The 22193-nt window shown below is 39.9% G+C and overlaps 2 protein-coding genes across 18 annotated transcripts in view; one reads left to right on the top strand and one right to left on the bottom strand.

Annotated features, from left to right (window-relative positions):
* Positions 1-6797, bottom strand: part of LOC118411218 (palladin-like) — a 31807-nt gene extending 25010 nt beyond the window's left edge. For 6 of the 15 annotated variants that reach the window (XM_035813313.1, XM_035813330.1, XM_035813331.1 and 3 more), the window contains exon 1: positions 2837-2991. The gene's annotated coding sequence lies outside the window, so the exon portion shown is untranslated. Of the gene's footprint in view, positions 1-2836; positions 2992-6781 lie in introns of those variants that run through there. The other 9 variants (XM_035813315.1, XM_035813321.1, XM_035813317.1 and 6 more) reach the window with 5 other exon arrangements.
* A 34-nt stretch (positions 6798-6831) lies between these two features.
* The window catches only part of LOC118411217 (low affinity vacuolar monovalent cation/H(+) antiporter-like), a 20269-nt gene continuing 4907 nt past the window's right edge, over positions 6832-22193 (top strand). Inside the window, exons 1-21 of one of the 3 annotated variants that reach the window (XM_035813312.1) lie at positions 6832-6967; positions 7273-7469; positions 10064-10263; positions 10593-10701; positions 11059-11175; positions 11582-11643; positions 14486-14644; positions 14995-15108; positions 15465-15533; positions 15981-16083; positions 16608-16684; positions 17051-17115; positions 17505-17656; positions 18022-18053; positions 18345-18444; positions 19047-19099; positions 19214-19315; positions 20085-20122; positions 20570-20700; positions 21360-21508; positions 21896-21990. In XM_035813312.1, coding sequence (XP_035669205.1) covers positions 7379-7469; positions 10064-10263; positions 10593-10701; positions 11059-11175; positions 11582-11643; positions 14486-14644; positions 14995-15108; positions 15465-15533; positions 15981-16083; positions 16608-16684; positions 17051-17115; positions 17505-17656; positions 18022-18053; positions 18345-18444; positions 19047-19099; positions 19214-19315; positions 20085-20122; positions 20570-20700; positions 21360-21508; positions 21896-21990 — 2018 coding nt within the window. In that variant the 5' untranslated portion in view covers positions 6832-6967; positions 7273-7378. Of the gene's footprint in view, positions 7042-7272; positions 7470-10060; positions 10264-10592; positions 10702-11058; positions 11176-11581; positions 11644-14485; positions 14645-14994; positions 15109-15464; positions 15534-15980; positions 16084-16607; positions 16685-17050; positions 17116-17504; positions 17657-18021; positions 18054-18344; positions 18445-19046; positions 19100-19213; positions 19316-20084; positions 20123-20569; positions 20701-21359; positions 21509-21895; positions 21991-22193 lie in introns of all 3 variants that reach the window. The other 2 variants (XM_035813310.1, XM_035813311.1) reach the window with 2 other exon arrangements.

Below are 22193 nucleotides of genomic sequence, written 5' to 3'. Positions count from 1 at the left end.
GTGAACACCAAGTGTGTGGACATTCCCAGCTGCTAGCTGCCAAATATACCATCTCCCCAGCCCACCCACACCCCTATCACTCGCACATAGCAGGTCACAAGGACATCGCAGAGGAAAATTATGAATAACAACTGACTCATATAACGTTAACTGTGCCTGCAAAATTGTACATCCCTAGGCCAAAGTCTGCATTTTCTACCATGGTATCTTTTAATGAAAAACTCTACCATGGTATCTTTTAATGAAAAACATGTCATTTTTCTCAGATGTTGAATAATAAAAGCGTCATAAAGACATCCTGATTTCCGGGTCATGGGAATCTACCAAGTTTAGATGTTCTAATAGCCTATTGAAAAGAGCCTTGAACTTTAACCCTACATAGATACAACAGCAAAAAGTACAAAAATAATAATAGTATCAAATATCTAATGAAAATGGAAATATTAGAGTTTTGTATATTATAAGCAAACCAAAACAGCACAACACTATTGTATAACCATAATAATCATCATGTATGTATGCAGAAGCACTCTAGGTTGTTGGTAGTCTGTTAGACTGATCCCACCGGCTGTCCATCAAAATTAGGAGGTTAGCCAATAAGACAGCAGCTTCTTGTGGCTGCAGCTGGGAATGTCCGCCATTTTGTCAGTCAAATTTACATTAAGCAATTTTGGACAAAGGTATTAAAAGGATGATCAGGACTATTGTCTGACAATTGAGTTTATTTGTCCTGAAAGGAGAAAGTCTTAATAACTCTTAAATGCCAGGCAAATCAACAACCAGTTCCATCTTGTCACCAGGAATGTGGCTAAGGCCATAGCTGTCACAAGCGATTGAAGCTGATGATTGGCTTGATAAGGGAATACGTCCCTGACCATGTGCAAGAATATAATGAGACATTTCAATGCCACTAAAATGAAAAATAGAGAGTGATCTTGAACTGTGGTCTTTTAGCTCAAATGAGTTCAATGAACTGAGAGCTAAACTTCCACTGGCCGTGAGAAGACGCATGCTATGTACAGTATATAATTTTACGGGTTCATTGGCCCAGAAAATTTCCCTAGCTCTTTAAGTTTTTGCTTTTTCGACAAGCACAATGAGCTAAGTCCTACAGACCTTTTCAGCAGCGTACATGTCAGGTGAGCGACATAGTCAAGATTTGAAGTCATGACTGGGTCTTGGTCCAGGGTCACTGTTTTCTTTGGACGACACATTGACATGCACTTGCCACTCTGGACTGGGATGAATTTAATACCTATGAGTAGGGGTGGAATGTACAATTCGTTTTGACTGGTCCGGAAGAAAAAAGACCTGGCAAAATTCAGTGGACAGGATGTTGGACCTGGATGTTGTAAAAAATAAATAGATTATACCAGCACTATGGCAGCAGGTGTTCACGTGTTTTGAGGCTTATTGGTCCAAGAAATTAGCAAGTGCAAAGTAGAGATGAGTTGATAGTCATTTTTATCAAGTTTCTACAGTCAAACTCAAGGTTCAACTTAACAGAGGCTGTTAGTTGTTTACATGAAGATAGGACACTCTACCAAACAGATTCCTTCCAGAGTCTGGACCAGGACCTGATCCTCTGGACATGGAGCATACTCTCCAAGCAGAGATTAGGCTCGGCTGTTTTTTAACGTTTTTTTAGTCGTTTTTATCCGGCTTTCTATTTTGTTATTTTTTTTGCTGTGTCCTGTGTTAGGCCGGACACAGCAAAAAAAATGACAAAATAGAAAGCCCGATACTACAATAGAATCGTATCATCTCTTGACATGGTTTCTGACACTTAGCATTTGTTCTTTACATTGGGTCTGTATTGGCCTATTGGGGGTCCTGACTAGGGGTGGTAAAAAACGTTTTTTTTTCATGTTGGACTGGTCCACAAAAAACAGACCTGAAAAAAATCAGTGGATCAGATTTTGGACCAATTACTCACGGATTAGAAAATGAGCAGAACCCCCTACTTATTATGCTAAAATCAAGGAAGATGCAAAAGTCGGTCACCTCTCTACAAATTATGTGAAAGAGACGGCTTTACCAATGGGCCAGAAATCAAAATAGGCTACCAATGCTTTATGGAAAAGGGGTATGCAAGCCTCCTTAGAGTTTAGCCACAAACACAGAGCAAGGAATAAAAAACTAAGTATACTCAAAATGTGATATCTCTGATGCAAACTTCTAAGAGTATATTTCCCAATATCTGGCAGAAAAGGGAAATAGTACAATGCATTATACAATCATGCATGTATCACTGAATCTAATGAAAAAAATGAACACCATTCGGCTTACTGTTATACAATGTAGCACCAAGTGGGCCTAAGCAATAAATTTGTATTACACCATTCAGTTTACTGCCATACAACCTCGTACCAGTTGATATAAGCTCTCAACTTGTATCACACCATTGAGTTACTGTTACACAATGTGGTACCAGTAGACATTGGATGCTGGCCAACACTGCACTTAGTGCTAACTCCTGACTATACGTCATCCCCTAGGTTCCAATGATGGTATTAGACCATTAAGTTTTACACCTAATGGTCATCACTAACCACATGACAGATGGTAATTTACATAGGCAAACTAAACCTGTTAATTGAGCGGTTTGACAACACCCTGTGTACAATGTATATGTACGTGATGTGGTTCCATGTAACACTTGGCAGCTAGGCCAGGCTCCGGATGCCATGCACTCATGGCGCTGACGAATTTGAGACACAGCTCCACAGTTTAGCAGCAGTGGGTAAAGCCTGCCGAACTTCCACACTATATAAACATCTAAACGTCGCACAGAAGAGAACCCCCCAGGAAAGAACAGAAAATATGTGACACAAACCGTTATGTATGGAGGTGCGCAGGCCTTGAATGTACTAACAGGGGAATACTCAGCTCCCTCCTGGTATTCCAGCAGTCTGATCACCGGCTTGCTAATACGGCAAATGGGACACCAGGCTATTTCAGTACCCAGGCTATATTTAGTGCAGATCCTTCCACAGGCTTCTGTGGAGGCAGCATGGCACAAGGGATGAGTCACTCAGAGATGATCTTTCTCCCACACCACTTCACAATGAGATGAACACTATCTATTACAAAATTATGGTACAGCTGAACAATTGTACACTGTACACTGTCATCAGAAATGTCACATGTATATAGGGTCAGTCAAAGAAAGTTATCACTTGTGTGGCTGGTTTGAAGTATCTAACCCTGATACTGCTGATACTTCTAGGGTTAGATACGCTTAATAGATTGAGCCTTTTTTATGATCATTAATCAATTGATCAATTTATCAATCAAAAGACAACATTCCACAAAATCTGTTTGTTTTATGTCATGTACTCCAAATATGTATGTATAAATCATTCATTGCCTACAGTAGGCCAAGTATGAATTTTCCCCAGATACTATACACCTTTCTCACGCGGCGGCCATGATAGATCGAAGAAGAGGTCAATGAGGCAAACAGACAAAACTTATTTCTAAAATCAGGTCCCATTTAGTTTTTCCCCAAACCACACAAATTTTCATGATATAAGATAGAATAATAAATATTACAAGAAGTGTTATGCACCAAAAGATGTAGCAATTTAGAGTAGTGTAGACTGACCCCATAGTCCCTTAAGAGATGCAAAATAACAACATAATAATGCAAATTTTTAACGAATTTGCAGCCATTCACTTATTGGTCGATTTCCTAATTGGCAGGCTACCATTGGTCGAACTGCTAATTATGATGGACAGCCTTTTGTTTGCCACATTGAACTCGTTTTAGATCTATCATGGCCGCCGCGTGAGAAAGGTGTATATAACATTCAACACCTCTAGCCAGAACTGACCTGGTAGGAGCAAGGAAGATGATTATTGAATGTAGTAGTGTGTCCGGAGAGAGGATGATACAAAATATCCCTTCAGTAGCAAATTACATACTATGATTGTCTAACATTGGAGATATATATCTAGCCTGGGTACCATCTGAATTCGGATGGTACCCAGGCTAATATATATCATCATACTAGTAATTTAAGTTCTTGCAAAATAAAAACAACAATCAACGTAAGAAATCAAGAGCTTATACCTCAGTGAAATATTTAGTTTTTATGAATTTCTTAAAGCTATAGCCCTATTTATCACAGATGTTATTGATCCTTTCGTTCCCTTCTTCCTTCTTCCATGCTATCTTCCCTCAATCCCTGCTACCTTCCTCCCCTATTAAAGGTGTCATTCATTAGGGACTGATACATAGACTGTACCACACTCAGGGCTCGAAATACTTTTTGCTGCATACCTGCACTGGTGCAGGTAACGTTAAAAATTACCTGCACCAGACAAATTTTACCTGCACCACTCTGAGTTTAGGAAGTATGGATCATACTGAAATTGTTAAGTAATCATTGCTATTTTTTCTTTTATACTTTATAGGTGGTAACAGTCAATGGAGCTAATATTAGTAATAACAATCCATCTTATACACCTACATCATAGGACAAATTATGTATAAAACCCAGTACATGGACCAGTGCAGGTTAGGTGCAGGTAGACACCAGAATTTTACATGCACTATTAACCTGCATATGCCTGCATATGCAGGTGGTATTTCGAGCCCTGACACTACTTTCAGGGAGGGGCGGCAGTTGGTAATACTGCAGTACATGACAAGACTGTTAGTACTCACTGGTAGTAGTAGAATCATTAATTTTGGTGTATTACAGCACCGTTGGGGTTATTGTTTCTTTGGAACATCAACAACTACCCACATAACAAAATCAATACAAATCCATCCAAAGGATCTTGAGTTAATGTTATATGTGTGAATACACCCAAACACAATAATAAAGTAATACTGTAACAATAAATATACCTGTACAAAAACAGTGCCTTTGTTAGTGGTGAACCTCCTTCCCACAACTAACAAGTGTTAATTGGCCGATAAAATAGGGTTCGCTCAAAAGGCTGGGCTGTCTACCAGGCCAGGCTACCTGGCCTGTCTACCTGGCCTGTCTATCAGGTCAGGCTACTCAGATCCCCCCATTCATACCCCCATCATGTGGCACTCAGCCAAAATAGCTGATTGACAGGCATAGTAATTGCTAATTTTCAACCCTGCCAGTGTCCACTGGCTGGACCCTTGGGGGGGGGGGGGGGGGAGTGTCTGGGAGGCCTTCTTTGCAGCTGTCAGGAACACATTCAAGCACTGTACCAGTACTGTGTTCAGTAAATGCTTTAGGGTGTTAGACCTAGAAAACAGAGGTCCTGGGTTCAAATCCTTTGACATGTCACAAAATCTGTTAACAGTACTTTCCCCACTCCAACTTGTACAAGGGGGTTGGAGAGATTATTGTCAGTGGAAGGAGAGGATTGGGCTCTGTCCTGGACACAAAAATTGTACAGTGGATAACAATCCACAGCCTCAAAAATGCTATGTGACTACTAAGATTGTATATGTCAACATGGCATACTAGCATAGAGAACAAGGAGGTACATGTAATTATACAGTACCCCCCTTGGTCAATACAAGTTTAGCTTTACAGTGAGCAAGTGATTTATGCTCTCCCTTCTTGTTGCACAAGCTGAGATAGTTTCTGTTCTAGAAGATAGATATTCAATAAAGAAACAAATTTCTGTTGCTGGCAAGCCCATTCTTACACACACACACACACATTTACACACCCACAAACATACACAAACACAGTGCTGGTACTTGTGTTCCTGACATGCTGCAAGCAAGGCCTCCCAGACACATTCCCAAAGGGCCCAGCCAGTGGTGGACAGGGCAACCTTGGGTCACTGGCACTAGCAGGGTTGGAGATCAGCAATTACTATGCCTGTCAATCAGCTATTTTGGCTGAGTGCCATATGATGGGGCTATGAATGGGGGGATCTGAGTAGCCTGACGTGATAGCCAGGCCAGGTAGACAGGCCAGGTAGCCTGGCCTGGTAGACAGCCCAGCCTTTTAAGCGAACCCGATAAAATACAGTTTCCCAGATGAAGTAAAACAACCATGGATAGTTGCTGTTCCAGACATTGTACAACACCCTATATATGGAGTTACTATTGAACTACATTCTAACAAATCAGATGATTGGAACAAAAATGAAGACAAGTAGAAGATCAAATTTGCAAGCAAATACATGATGTTTAGACTACCTTCAAATAATCTAGCCTAACAAACTACTTCTCTGTTCATTCTTACTCAAACACATTTCAATTCATTTAACAAACCAGCTCCTTGATATAACATTGTATGGTCCAGCACATCCAGCTGTCCTGCCACTTGCTACATATTGTAATTTAACACCATTGGGTGTCTGCTACTTTGACAGTAACCATGGTGACAGTCTGGTCCAGGTCACAAACCTGATTCATTTGGAGAAGAAGAAATCTAGCAAAGATATAATTACTGGACTTTCCCCCTCAGGTGTCCTTCCCCACATTCACTACTGTACAACCCCTAAACTCCCAAACAGTTATGATGGTAAATTGACACAAGATGTGAAACTTCTGTCTCTCAAAATATGAACCAGCAAACAGAAGTCTTCCTCATTTCCCACATATTACAGTGCATTATTACCAGACGTACATTGGCATGTGGCAGGACATGTCAAAAATCTAAGCGACAGTTTGGTTGCAGGGTGACTAGAAGAAACACATGTGCATGCTCAAGCACCAAAACACAAATCATCCAAAAAGGTGCCACATGGCTCTGGTTTTCTATGACGTGAGGTGACGAACGAGGACAACAATGGAAAAACAACAACGACAATAGGGGAGGTCAAGTTTTACCGTATTCATTACAAAAAGTCTGGACTTGACCGCTAGGAGACGGCAGCTTGCATGCCTCAGCAGAATGGTGGAGCTCGTACCCAGGCACACAAGTACTGTCCAATCAGCATCTAGGATTCTAATTGGCCTGTACTGCCCTGGGAACGGGCTTGAGTTACCAGCTACTTCCGGATTTGCGGAGCTGAAGTAAGTGAGCTTTCTCTTGATCTCGTCAATTGAAATGTTTTCAGTTTTGTTGTTTTTTCGTGTATTCAAAGAAGGTAATGAGGTTATTTTCTCTAAGCATAGAAGCAGTAGATCAGATTTAGTACATAGATTAGTCCCCTGTTGTGAATGTAAGCGGTGAAGGGCTGCTATGTTTTATCAATTTATTTGGTTTTATGTTGACTTTCTTGGTCGGGCCCAAGTCTGACAGATCACGAGACTTTCGCCTGACGATATTGAAATTGTCCTGTTGTTGATCTCTTCATATGGTCTGATCTTTTTCTTAGACATTCGTCATCCCGTTTCACAACTGGGCCCTCGACCCACCGCCCCCCTCCCCTGAACAGGCCGCTGATAGAGTGAAGAAAGTCTCAGACGGAGAACTTTCTAAAAATGGCGGATGTTGGTCTTCAGACGTCTGTAAGCCTGGAACAGGTTCAGCCTGCAGGTTCCACCAGCATAGGAGTGGAGGAACAAGACGAAGGTATGTTGTTGCAACATAACTCTACAACTTCCTCTTTTAGCATTGCAATGAGGTTAATTTTGCTAGGCAATCAATGTTTAAACGATGTTAGCAAAACAAACACCATAGTTTGCCAAACTAACAAACTAGTGTGGAGACTTGTCGTACAGTTGTTACTACAATGATATCATGTGTCAGTATCAGGGGTGCCTAAGCATTTCGCACGAACCCTATGAAATTCATATGAATATTATGTGATACACGCGAATCACTATGCGAAAACGTATGAATCTTATGAAATTCGCAAGAATCACATAAGGTTCGTGCACGAACCTTATGAAAAACGGCGGCCGGGAGAAGGCATATTTATATTCATATCATATTATATTTCAAGGCATGAAATGGACATATTCCACCACGAAGATGTATTTGATAGCCTGTAAGCTACTGTTTTGCTTCATTTCGGCGTCTTACATCATATTTTTCCTCGCCGAAGTAAGCAAAGATGGAAGCCGCCATCTTGAAAATCCCGCTCTGTCTGTCATGTGACCCAGGCAGTGGTTGGGCAATTTTGCATAAGGTTCATGCAAATGTCATAAGGTTTGTGTGTATTACATAGTCATTTGTGCGAATTTCATAAGATCGTGCATTTTCACATAGTGATCCGTGCAAATTTCATAAGATTCGTGCGTTTTCACATAGTGATTCGTGCGTATCACATAATATTCGTACGAATTTCATAGGGTTCGTGCAAATGCTTAAGGCACCCCTGAGTATACATGTGTGTATACTACCGCACACTGGTAGACCATTGCTCTAAATTCTTTTTTTTGCATGTTGGTAAGCATTTTGCATGCAGTTTGAAGCTTAACGTGCAAGAATATATAGTAACGTTAGACACAAAAACTCTCATACTGTAACGTTAACGTTACCATTACAGCATACTAGTATAAGTGTTTAATGTTAAACATTTAACTTCTTCTACAGCTAATATCAATCTTACATCCCAAACTCAAATCTATGAGGAATTGTGTGTTCCAAATACTCCAGCTACAGCTGCAGGGAAAGGAATCAATTTGTTTCAGGATATTTTGAGGCGACGAAAAACAAAGGTGCTCGTATGATTATTCAGGAAACGCAAGCCTTGGGATGCAGTGTGTCAGAGCATGTCTCAGACTTTTGCATTGCTCACAAGAATCTGATTCTTTTTTACACATGCAAAATTCTACATTCGGCATATTTTCACATGCAAATACAATTGAAAAAAATGCAAATTGCATGTTAAATGTCCTTTAGATCCCTGTTTAGGAAGATGACCTGATGCAACAATTTTGCACTATACATTGAAATGCCTGTAACACAGCACTGAAACTTGATAGGTAGAAATAGGAGACCTTGTGGTCTATTAGTATTACTGGTAGACTCTTAATAAGCATGTATCTCACTGGACTGTGTGCTGGTTTCAGCCGGTTTACACCGACTATGAGAATGCCTTGCTTGATTTGGCACAGTCCTGTGAGATACCCACTTAAGGCTTTAAGTTAAGAGATGCATTTGATTCAGCACACATCATTGATGAAATACTGACATATGATTAATGGTGACAGGTTCAACTAGTGAATAAGTTATCTGAATTCACGTGAATTTAAGACATCTTTGTTGCTACTGTAATGTTACAACCTTGTGATTCCGTCAGAAAGTGATGGTGAAATTTGATACCACAACACATCTGCTATTCTGTTTAGTCAACAAAACCGTTTTTCTTATTGGCCGGCCCAGAAAAAACGGACCTGAAAAAAATCGGTGGACCGGATGTTGGACCTATGGAGAATGAACAGATTATCTGATCAGGCATTCACACGTTTTCGGGCTTACCGGCCTAGGAGAATAACAACAACGAAGTAGAGCAGAGTCTATAGTCATTTCTACCAAGTTTTACAGTCAATCATACAAAGGCAATTACCCTTGTAGAATCTCAAAACGTCAATGGGAGTCGAATACTCCACAAAACAGATTTCTTTGTAGCGAAATGAACCATTGTTTTGAGTATTATCCATTCACAAGTTCGCACGTATACTGAATCAGGTCCAGGTTCAGGTCCGGACCTGGACCTTATCCTCTGGACCTGAACCGGACCTGAATTTTCTGTACCAGTACCCACCCCTAGTCAACAACAAATCATCAGGTTTTATAAACACTGCATGAACAATATGGAGTCATCACCTTGACAAGATTCATCAAACTTGATTATGGCAGTTCATAGCTCATATGCTAGAAGTATAATTTAAAGTTTTCATTTTCTGACAGTCAGCACTATGACTCTTATGCTGAAAGGTCTAATCATAGTAAAACTATTAGCTTCGTGCCCATTTATCAGCCACATTACATTTATCCAGCTCTTTGAAAAAAAAAAAATTATTTCAGAGATCCCTAGTGCAACACCTCCAGTACTTTAATCGACTCGATTAGACTTGGGTAGTACTTATATGCAGTTAGATATACAGCAGTGCATTATTCTGGGCCACTGTTAGATAATACAGCAGTACATTATACTGGTCTGCTGTTAGATATACAGCAGTGCATTATATTGGGCCGCTGTTGCTTTTTTTTAGCAGCGCCCCCTGCAATGGGACAGAGCGCGCCGGCAGGACCTCAGTCACCACACCTGCGAGCGAGGTCCCACCGCCGGACACACAGTGACCAGCCCTGGACCATGTTCCCCTTCAGCACACCAGAGGGGTTTGTGGCAGTCAACAAGCCACCGAGCTGGGCAGAAAACGAGATTGAAGCACTCAAGATAGCAAATAACTATAGGGTAGGTCACCGGACTAGTATATACTAGTATATAGAGTCAAGCAAGTACGAAATAGAGTCAAGAAAATCATGCAGATTTATCTGGGGAAAAGAGAAGAAAACATTTGATTTATAGATTTGACATTACCCTTTTCAAGATTGGTGGAGAAGGGTTGCATGCTATTTGTGTTTTTCCATTTTACATTTCAGGTCTCAAGGACTTGTCTAAGACTTGCCCCAAATGTGGGGGTGTATTTTGATTGTGATATGTGTATCAATCGAGAACAGACCGTAGCTGGCTTTATAAAATCCCAATGAACACCTGTTTTCCAATTTTTGCCTTTTTCACAGTTTGGCTTCAAGAAGTGGAAGAGCCATGTGACAGCAAGGCCAATGGAGGTCAGGTCTGATGTTGTGAAGGAGCTCTACTCTGAACCAAGGACAGTCAAACTCATCAAAGGTGTGTCCATTGTATTTGGCTTGTGCCAAGTTGGAAGTCTTTGCCATTTCACAGGATTCGTACAGCTAACCAGTTTAGGACAAATCGTATAAGGCCTAGCATTGTTGTAAGGCCATGTTGGTTTGAATAATCGATGACATCAGGGTGCACATTATTTTTCGCCCTCTTTAAAAAAAAAGCTCTCAATCATACTGTAAATCATGCATTGCAGTTCTAAAATGAGCGAATACATGAACATGTTTTGGCCATTAATTGTTACAAATATTGATAAATGGATACCAATGTTGTGGCCTAATGTGAAAAGACATTTTTACGTCTCATTAGAATCAATTTCAATCATTTTTTCTTGTTTTGCAGGATCAACTATTTCTCTGGGAAATATCCTGTACAGTGTGTTGTTTGGGTGGTGGATAGCTGCTTTTTATTTTCTGGTGGCTGGAATCATGATGCTGACATACATTGGCAGAATATACGGTAAAGCTCATGTATTGCTTTATTGGTAACATCAGATTTGTTTTTACTTTTTTTCTGCTCCCCTGACATACTGTAAGTGCCTTTAAGATCATGGTGATTTGATTTCATGGTAAGAAGAAATGGAGTGTTTGTGGTGGTTTTAATTTCAGGATTGAAACAAAGCGGTAGACGGGCAGAAGACAGTAAAAGCATTTTTGCAGTAACTGTAAGTTTTCGGTGAATAAATCACCCTGAAAACTGTGAACAAGATACCCTTGCAAAAATTTTGATATTTACTATATGTTGCCTTCAATGTTGTATTTTGGAATATGTGTAAATGTATACATTTAAAAGGGCTTATTTTGAGTTGTTGAGATTCCTGATCACAAAATATTATGCAATGTTACCGTTCTCTACATTTTTACAGCCTCACACTGTTTCCAGTTGGCAAAGTACTTTTTTTGGCCCTTCGGGAAGTTTGTTCAAAAGGTGAGAGATTGTCAATATTGTATTTTTGATGACAAAGCATTTTAATTACAGTACAGTGAAACCTGCCTTAGGGGTCACCTGAGTATAGGGGCCACCTGGCCATTGCGGTCACTTTTTGTCGGTCCCTTGGATTTTTCCCATTGACCTAAGCATTAAGAAATAGTCTATAGCGGTCACCTGTCGAATGCGGTCGCGGCCAGACGATTTTCGGTCCGGCCGCTATGCCAACACTGCCGATAGCGGTCACCGGCGCGACTGGCCGGCCGCGTTACGCCGCGCTAAACCCACGCGGGGTTCACTTTTTTTTTTCAAATTTTGCACTGCATCAGCAAAATGTAGGCTCAACTTGGACGATTTATGAAGGAAACATTGAATAAAGAAACATTATACAAAATTATGTGATTTTATGCGAAGTTTTTCCACCAAAGTGTTGTTGGCTTTTTTCTCGTCTCAGACTCTTTGCACTCTACCCTTCTCTACATCGTCATTTCTGTGCAGACTGGAAGACTATATGGACAGATTTTACAAGTAGACCGTCCGTTCATGTATCTGATGTTTTAGGTTCTTGAAATGCATGTACGCTGGTCTAATTTTCGTATTCCGCGGGCCAAAAATATCGGAATCGTATTCGCGTAGTTTTCCAAGATGGCGCCCGCAGCAGCAGTAAACAAGGTCAATAGGGGTCAGTGGACGACTCCATTTTTGCCAAGGTAAAATGTCGCAACAAGAATTCTGATGTATAGCACAAAATACGGTGATTATGGTATAAAAACGATTGAAATCAATTAAATCAACGTTATTTATGTGACAACTAGACTAAGTTAGATTTTAGTCAAAGAAATAAGCCTACGTAGAGAAAGTTTTATTTCGACGTGACCATCTCGGCATAATGGCGTATGCAGACAAGTCAAGCCAAGCCTTCGCAAGCTTCGTGAACAAATGAAAGTTTTTGTGGCGTTTTGATGCTTAGAAATGACTATGAACTTGTGATCGGTAGTGATTGAACGTCTAATTTTTGCTGGCAACTAGCGGAATTTACATGATTTGTCTATTCGATTGGCAAAGTTGCCGAAGACTCGCGCTGTGACCCAAGCTCAGAAAAGATCATCGAGGAACAAAGAAAAATGGCGGCGCTGACTTCGTGTTCAAACAATTCTAAATGTATAAAAGACAAGAGAACCAAGCAAATGTCTGTCCGTTTTGACTCAGACATACGATGTCGAAGGCTTCGACTCCCGAGGGACACGCATTGACGTTGGTCATTCGGCGTTCCGAGAACGGCAAGTCCTCCCGTCAACTAGTATAGCGGCTGATTTCGGAGCAGATTAGTGTTTAAATGTCAAGTAATAGTACATGTGTATGTCTTCTCTGTTAATCGTTGATGTCATGATTGAGATACATTTTGACTAATATAAATAAGGGAACAGCTACAGTGCTGTAGCAGTAGTAGTAATACAAATGTATTTGATTAAACTTTGTTTTAAACTCATATTTAGTTTAATTGTATAACCTTAAGTTAATAATATTGTCAATAAATACTCAGTATCTCAGTGGAAGCTGAATGCCTAAATGTCACTTATTGCTTGTGGTGAAATGTACGTTTTTGGCTATACTGCCTATAGGGGCCACCTGCCCATAGGGGCCAAATTTGGTCAGTCCCTTGAGTGACCCCTATAGACAGGTTTCACTGTAGTAACATATTTGTGACTGTACCTAACTGTATGTCTGAGTTGAATGACTTTGTAACATACTGCAATCATACTTTTGTATTTCTTCTTTTATTGTACATGTATAACAAGGTTCTTTATACCTTACCAAGACATACAAAGTACATATACAATCACAGCCAAGGTTTTATTACCATCTGTCACCTTCCTCAGGACAATACTGACTGGTCCTATTTTACACTGGAGCTAACAATTTGTTCCCAAAATTAATCCTTAAACTGCCAAGCCCAGATGTATCTGGCACACATATGCATGCCCTGTGTGCTGCCCCCGGATATATCCAGGATAGCGTATTCCCCCGAAGTAGCAGCTTTGCGTTATGGACTTCAGCCTTGTTCTGGGGTCTCTTTTCGGAGGTCAGCGGCCAACCCTGGCACTGATACCATTTTATAGGACTGAAACTCTGGCAGTTTAAGGGTTCAAGTATTGCCATATGTAAAAGGTAGATACTAGGGGTGGGTACCGGTAGGTCCAGGTCCGGTTCAGGTCCAGAGGATAAGTTCCAGGTCCGGACCTGAACCTGGACCTGGACCTGATTCAGTATGTAAAGGCATGTGAATGGATGATACTCAAAACAAGGGTCCATTTCACTACAAAGAAGTATGTTTTATGGAGTATTTGACTCCCACTGGCGTTCTAAATCCTGCAAGACTAACTGCCTCTGTACGATTGACTATAAAACTTTGTAGAAATAACTATAAACTCTACTCTGCTTCGCTCTTGTTATTTTCTTCGACCAGTAAGCCCCAAAACGTGTGAATTCCTAATCATATAATCTGTTTATTTTCTAATAGGTCCAACATCTGGTCCAGCGAATTTTTTCAGGTCTGGTTTTTATGGACAATAAGAAAAACGGTTTTGTACTGGTACACCGTACCAGTACCCACCCCTAGTAGATACAGTCTAAATACGTGTACTTAAAATTTGGTACTGCATTTGTTGCAGTGATACCTAGCTGCAGTTGCTTGAAAATTAAGACCTGTCAGTATGATTGTCTGCATTGCATACCAGGTAAGCTACCTTAAGACGTATGTGATTGTAGATATGTCTTGGAAATGTAGATAGATATGAAATTATCAAATTATTATGATACTATTTATATTGATGACCTTCAGGACCGAGAAGGAGACAGTGGGGAGGAACAGTCACTTCACAATGGCTCGCTCCATAACAGCTATGAGAGTTTTGGGTCCAGTGAATCCACACCCCTGGTGTCCAGTACAAGGAGCAGGAATGGCAGAAAAGGCTGCTGTGGCACCAGCACTGAATACTGGGTGAGTTGTTATTCATAGTGGTGGAGCTACATGGTCCATATAGCAACATGGTATATTCTTCATATCAGCAGAGGTACCGGCTGGGGATTGGAAAGAGTATTATAGTTGAACACACAAATATCAATGGACTGGTGCCCTGCTGCAGTGATTGCACAAAGTTATGTGGCCCAATGGCTATTAAAATGGATATGGGCACTGCCCTATGTACTGTGTAGTGTGGGGCGGACTTTGAATGTAATTAATTGCAATTGTTTTGATGTAAGGTCTGAGATGATGTTTGATTGTAACATTTGACCCAATTATGTTCTGCTTCTTTGAATGGAATAAAGCTGAATGTGACTCTGTTGTAGCACAAGCCTGAGACGTACATCTGGCTGCTCCTGGGTGCACCACTGCTGTTTGTCATCCATGCCTTGGTGTACTTTGTGTGCTGGATCCTGGTGGTCTTCATACCTGTGGCAAAGGTAGTCATAGCAACGTTCCTTTTTGCAAAATTCATGTTGTTAGAAACTGCTTGAGAGTTTGTAATTTAGCTAAATAGTTTTGGGTAGAATTATTTTGGGTTAATGGATGTGCTGCCCCTACGGCCAGTGAGGCTATGGGACCGGTGAGGTGAGGTGAGGAGGAGAATTACTATCTCAATTGCTTGAGTATACCATTGTGTTTTTTCCCAATTGAAGTAGGAATTTGTGTGTTACTTGTTAAGTTAGTATAATTTGTACCTTCTTGTTGTATCCTTGGTACCATTGCTTCATTTTTATACTTGTAATAAGTACAGTACATGGACCTGTATAATGTCAGCTAATGTCATCCATTACAGGTTAATGGCCATGCCATTAAGATGCTTCTCATGCCGCCAGGGTCCATCCGGATAGAGAGTGACAGCATGGTGAGGAATTGGGAAAAAATATCATAACAAGAGATCACAACTCTTATACCTTTTTGAAATATTTCTTGAATATGAATTTGTTAATGTCATAGGCCTAACCATGGCAGATATTAGTGATCCTGCCCAGTTCTCTTCTTTCCTTAATCGATCCCAGCTATCTCCCTTCCATAAGGGGTCATGGCTGCCTGGCCATCCATGAACTATACCACACAAAAGGGGTAGATTCCGCTAATGCTGCAGAACTGCAATACTGCTTGGGGGCCAGCAAAATCGTCATGTTTCACTGGGACGTATAGTGCTGCCCAAACTACCAATGTACATGTATTTTGTAATTTGTAATTTGTCTGTGCTTTGTAGTTGTAATCTTGACAAATACATACAGAAAGTTATGATACGTTTGTTATGAAGAATTGTATGAAAGATTGTTTTGTCTCTCGATGACAACAGAGTGCAGCCCAGCAGCCCAGTGAGGTGATAGTCTGCACCTACCAGGCAGTCAACGTTTACTACTACAAGTACACTGTGGATGGCATGAACATTGTTCTTGTCAGTATCCTTTCTGTACAACAAAGAAGTTCTTATGTATACAGTGTGGTGTCAAATTGTAAGCAACTCATACTAGTACATACTTGCACAGTATACTCCATTGGTCCAGAGACAAATATTATCATGTGATTAACAACCTTGCCTAAAGGTTGGGGTTTGAATGTCAGCTGTTATCATTTGAATTGTCCAAACTTAAAAAACTTTTCTTTCTCAAAATAAGGCTATTAACGTTATGGCATGACATTTACTAACTCTGCCCAATGTTGCCCCTAGAAGAGATTCACTTACAAGTTCAGGATTGCATTGGCCATGTACGTTAGATATAAAATTTTCAATGGTCCAAAATTTTTCCAAAGCACACTTTTGGTTGTCCCGAGCCAAATTTTGGTGACCACTGCCTGTTGATTTTGAAGCACTGTTATTGATGCACATTTGCAACTATGGTTACTGTACCGTCACCATAGTAAACTAGTTGTAGTTAACATCTGCTACAAGATTCAGTGTGCTGTAAGCCTTGACTGTGCCCAGACCTGCTGCTGTTTGTGGTGCTTGCTCTGATCTTAGGATATGGGGACAAAGGAAACCACTTCACCTCACCAACAGCAGTATGTTTTACATTACTTCACTATGGGACAGCTTGTTGGGACAGAAAAAGCACATTTCACCCAGCTGTCCAAAAATCTGAACTTCATGATATGAAATTGATGAAAATATATCTTTGTACAGATATAACAATGAAAGTTAACAACATGGGCATGATTCAAACAATAAGCGGGATAGAAAAATTCATCAGAAATCCAATTGATTCTAACATCTTTAAAAGTGAAAGTTAGACAGGCTCAATTTTTTATTACTTGCCTCAGCGTAATCTATCTGTTACTTTATAATACTTAGTCTAGTACTTTATGCATACATGTATCTACATGTATATATGGATGGTAATTATTATATTCAATATTTTTGCCCACCAGAAATTTGTGCTTTCCCTGCTAGCCATCATACCATTGGCCTATTACATCGGACTGGCCATTGCCAGGTAAGCATGCTACTTAATACATGCATGCTACATGTAATGGTACTTTCTTTTTACATTGCTGTGTTATTTTATGTCCATGGTGTAATTTAGTTTGCAGCTAAGTGCCAAAATGTAACTGTTGCTGTTACAAAGTAGAACTCCTGTTTTCAAGGTTCTTGTAACAAATAATTGTAAATTGTAAAGCACAAATTTTGCTGCCTTATAAAGGCTATAGGACTACCTCTACCTTTACCTGCTTTTTTTATCTGGCAGATTACATGCAGATCATAACAAATGTTATAGTTAATGTTTCACCCAATGTATCAATAGACATGTATGTATTCATGTGTATAATTGTACCGTTTGCAATTTTAATAAATCAAATCAAACATTTCTTATCTTGTCTCCAGTATTGCAGCCCAGAGTAACTTTGCTGTTGGTGCGGTCCTGAACGCCACTTTTGGCTCTGTTGTGGAGTTGACGCTGTACATCACTGCCCTAGTGAAGGGTGCAGAACATGTCAACAACTGCTACTCTGAACTGGTCAAATCCGCTCTGACAGGTGTTGATATTACACTGAATCTGTATCTGTATCTATGTGATGCTAGCCAGTATAACCGCCCTTCAGGACACCAGGTTCACAGGCATGCAGCATGTAAACAGCTGATTGTATTTCACTGAACAACCTATTGCACCAAATCTTTGCACATCTAGCTACAAGCATTGTGTGAAGCTGTCTTAACAGTACTTTATGTGTTACACTCTAGCTTAGTTATGATAGACTTTGATGACTGTGGTGTTGATACAGTTTCATTTTTACATGAGTTTTCTAATTCCTTAGCGTAATAAATCTTAATTGAATTTATTGAGAAAGAAATGATGAGGAGTATCTATCAAATCTAGATTTGTTTGACCATCTTGTTTCAGGAACACTCCTTGCTACGATGCTGTTCATCCCAGTAAGTCGATCATTTCCACTTGTGACATCGAGAAAAAATGTTATGTCAGACTCTATAGTTTTTGTGGTTCCTGCTTCACTCCAAACTTATAAGCAGTAAATAATTCTGTAGAGTATGTGACTAATTTTATAGGGTTACCACAAACTTGAAACTACAGCGAACATGCCATTTTCTCCCTACTGCAAAATTCAATTACCGTGAAGGCATTTACAGTGTTACAGGCCTTTTCTTTTTTACAATGTACCATGTGACAGGTGATGGGCTTGGCTGATGTGTTTGGATGTGTTGCAGGGTTTGTGCATGATCATTGGTGGACTGAAACACCATGAACAGTACTTCAACCTGAGGTCAGCCGGGGTCAGCTCAACTCTGTTGTTTGTATCAGTGGCAGGTAGGTGAAAAACAATAGTTCTCCTTTATCCATAGGTTACCCTAAACCAGTGTTTAAAAATGGCATTTAGGGATTTTAGGTCGACGTGCGGTGGTTTCAAATTGATATTTATTTGTAATACATATGTATTTTCAAAATATTGCAGTTTGAAAACACCTTCTGATTTGATATCCCTAAATGCACATGTACACTGTTTTAAAGACAATGGATATAGGTTACCTAAGATAAAGGTGAACTAGCATTATACACATGTATGAACTGACACATGAGAACATGTATCGAGAAAGTAAGTAAGTACATCAGGGACAAAGAGCATTTTTTTAAATTCAGCAAGGACAGTGTAAAGAAGTCCTTGATTTATGCGAAATTAACAGTAAAAGAGAATGAATTTGAATTGTCTGGTGCAACATGTATTTATAATCGTGGAAAGGGGTGCATACTTGATTTTGAGTTTTCCAATTTTGCATTTCAGTCCAATGATTTGTCCATTTACTTGCCCAGAACTGGAGATGTGCACCTTAATAGAGAAAATGCGGTAGAGTATACATGGTGTTATTTGCAAGTTGTCTTTAATTGACAGTTTCCTGTGACTTTTTCCCCAGGTGCCTTTGCCCCTACCATTTTCTCTAAGTTCTACGGCAGTATTGTGTGTTCGGTAAGTTTGTATTTTGGTATTGCAATCCAGTTCTGTGTATTATGAGTGTCAATTGTTGTCATCACCTTAATTTGTATTTTCATGAACTTCTGACATCTGTTCTGTTTCCTGCAGAGTTGCAACAATGTCACAAGTTGGTCAAACATCAACGACTCCCAGCTGACAGTGACAGGGCCCAGTGGATCCTTCATGTGCTCGGATTGTCACCAAGAAGTGGTGAGTTACTGGACAAATTTTTGTGGCAGCTGTGCAAATTTTTCAACAATTTGCAGTTACACTGTTGTACGACATGCAGGTAAATGGACGCCATCAGTTTCAAAATCTCATCCTCAAAATACAAGATAACTTTATTTATACAGTGTACAATGATAAGATGCATCAGAAAGATACACAGAATATGTTATACTAGGCATTAAATTATTTAATTGTCTTGTTTCTTCTTTGGAAGACTTTGCTATTACATGGCTTAAAGTGCATTTTTCAACGTAAACGTACATTGTACATTGTACTTGTACCAATACACATGGCAAACACATTACGTGAACCAAAACATTTTTTGCATTCTATGACATCAGTACTGAGCATCCATTTTCCGATATTTTTGTATTTCACTGTGTATATCTGCTATATTTGTGCTTATGATATCTTTCAGCATGTTTTACGATTTATGGTATGGTCACAATCTTGCTTTTTTTGGATGTAGAAAAAATCTATGCTCATGGATACCATCCAGACACGTATAATCAAGTCAGTGGGGCCTTATGGTGCTATAACTGCAGGACCCTACTGACCAGTAGCGCCCCCTGTGTAATTATAAGCAGACCTGCATTTGTGTATGTGTGTATGCATCAGATTCAGTAAGTTGTATGTGTGTATGCATCAGATTCAGTAAGTTGTATGTGTGTATGCATCAGATTCAGTAAGTGTGTTTTGTTTAGCAGACCCGTTTGTTAATCTTAATTATGCTATTGTCTCTTTTTTTCAGTTTGACCAAGAGGGTACTTTGTTCAATGAACACATCAAGTAAGTTTATTGAATTTCATTTCATATCACTTAAGTTTTAACACAATGTATCTTGTATCCAGAACAAAGATGCAAGTACATTGTACCTAACAAACAACACACCTGACATCAAGTAGCGTAACGGTAGGGTTGCTGAAAGCTCTGAGGTCCTGGGTTCTAGTCCTATGATATTCTTTGATGTCATGCCCTTGGGAATGGCACTTAACATGAATTTCCTCACTTTACTCAGGTGAAAATGAGTACTTAGCTTCTGTTAGGTATGTCCCTTGGATATCATGTTACATGGAGAAGCATGTATGTACCATTTTAAAATCTTTGGTTTGGCTCGACCAGGGATCAAACTCATGACCTACTAAATGCAAGGTAAATACTCTCTTCAGTTGGCCATTACAATCATTATGGTTCAAAATGGTAACCATTATTTTGTCCTTTTCTCCACTATTTCAGGCCATTGATTTACACCTGTGCAGTGCTGCTGCCACTGGCCTACATCTCTGGACTGTTGTTCACACTGAAAACCCACTCACACATCTACGATGTGGAGAAGACTGAGGACAACAACACAGCTCCCAACCAAGGTTCTGACTTTCTTCAGCAGGAATAGAGATTTTTCAAGTTCTAAAGTGAAAGTAAAGCAATCATCATCAATATTGATTTGTACATGTATCAGCTAATACATGTACTTGCTATGGCAAGCTTGGACTGCCAAGCACACTTGTTGGTGACCCCAACATTTCTTGAGTGTACTTTGGAATACATGTACTTCATTTTGCCCATTCTTCAACACCCATACACAGAATTGACAACTTAATATCCCCTCCTAAATATAAATCCTACCCGTAACCATCCATGCTTGACGGGATCAAATTCTTGTGGATCCAGATTGCCCCATGGTTCATTGTTTGAATTTCTGACAGGTTACAATGTTGTACCCTTGTGAAAGGCACTTTGACTCGAAAAAACGTAGCTTATGATAGGGATGTCCTGTTGGATGCAACGTAAAGTCAGACGTACCATGTTTGAGGAGAGACTTATCTGAAAGAATCTGGTGTGAGTGGATCAAATCTTACAGTCTGCCATACATGTAGCTCATGTCATGTACAAAACTGCTTTATTGGTATACCTTAACGCGGTTTACGGGTTATGCCAAACAAATCACAGACTGTACTTGTCATGTTTTTGCAGAGTGTGCATGACTTGTTTTCTTAGTCCTTACTTCAGTTTTCATGATTTCCAGATCATAATAACAGCCACAGCACCATTGCACACTGGTCCCGTCTGAAGGGGGTGACCATCCTCCTGGTAGGCACGGTACTGATGTCCCTGTGTGCTGACCTGGTCACAGAGAACATGCAGCCCATTCTAACTGGCTCTGGGGTGTCACAGGTTAGACCATAGCACAATCTATGCTTGTATTATAGGGATGAATCAAGTATTGATTGATGTAGTCCAAGTATTCGTTCTACCAAAGTATTTGAGGACAGCTAATGTTGATGCAGACAAACAAAAAATTATGTTCTGCTAGTTCACCTTTAACCGTGGGGTAACATGATGTCCGTTGTATTTAAAACACGATACCAAGTTGACTGACTGTGGTTTAAAATTGCAATATTTTAAAGATATCCGAATCCGAATAAGATTTTTTTTAAATCTTGCAATTTAAAATCAACCATCTGTTGACTTGATATCCCTAAATACCCAGTTTTCAAAGATAATGGATATAAGATACCCACAGATGAACTAGCGTTATAAAGTCCCTGTTTCTCCTTTCAGTACTTTATTGGGGTGACGTTGTTAGCGCTGGTTCCTGATGCTCCTGAGATTGTCAATGGTATCCAGTTTGCACTGCAGAATAACCTCAGTCTCAGGTAAGCTACACCTGCATATCTGTGGAATATTCTTTTAGATTGAGCATTTGCATAACCTCTGGAATAATCAAACTATGAAATTACTGTGTATAGTATCTATGAAGTATACATTTTTTTACATTTTTTGTAGCAAAGCTTGTAGGTCACAGAAGAGACAGTTGGGGACTGAAAACTTGACCCCCTAGGTTTAGTCTTTGGGGCAA

This window comes from Branchiostoma floridae, chromosome 3, assembly GCF_000003815.2.
Source record: "Branchiostoma floridae strain S238N-H82 chromosome 3, Bfl_VNyyK, whole genome shotgun sequence".
Lineage (NCBI taxonomy): Eukaryota > Metazoa > Chordata > Leptocardii > Amphioxiformes > Branchiostomatidae > Branchiostoma > Branchiostoma floridae.
Note: the sequence above shows the minus strand (reverse complement) of the source record. Positions and strands in the feature narration are given on the sequence as shown.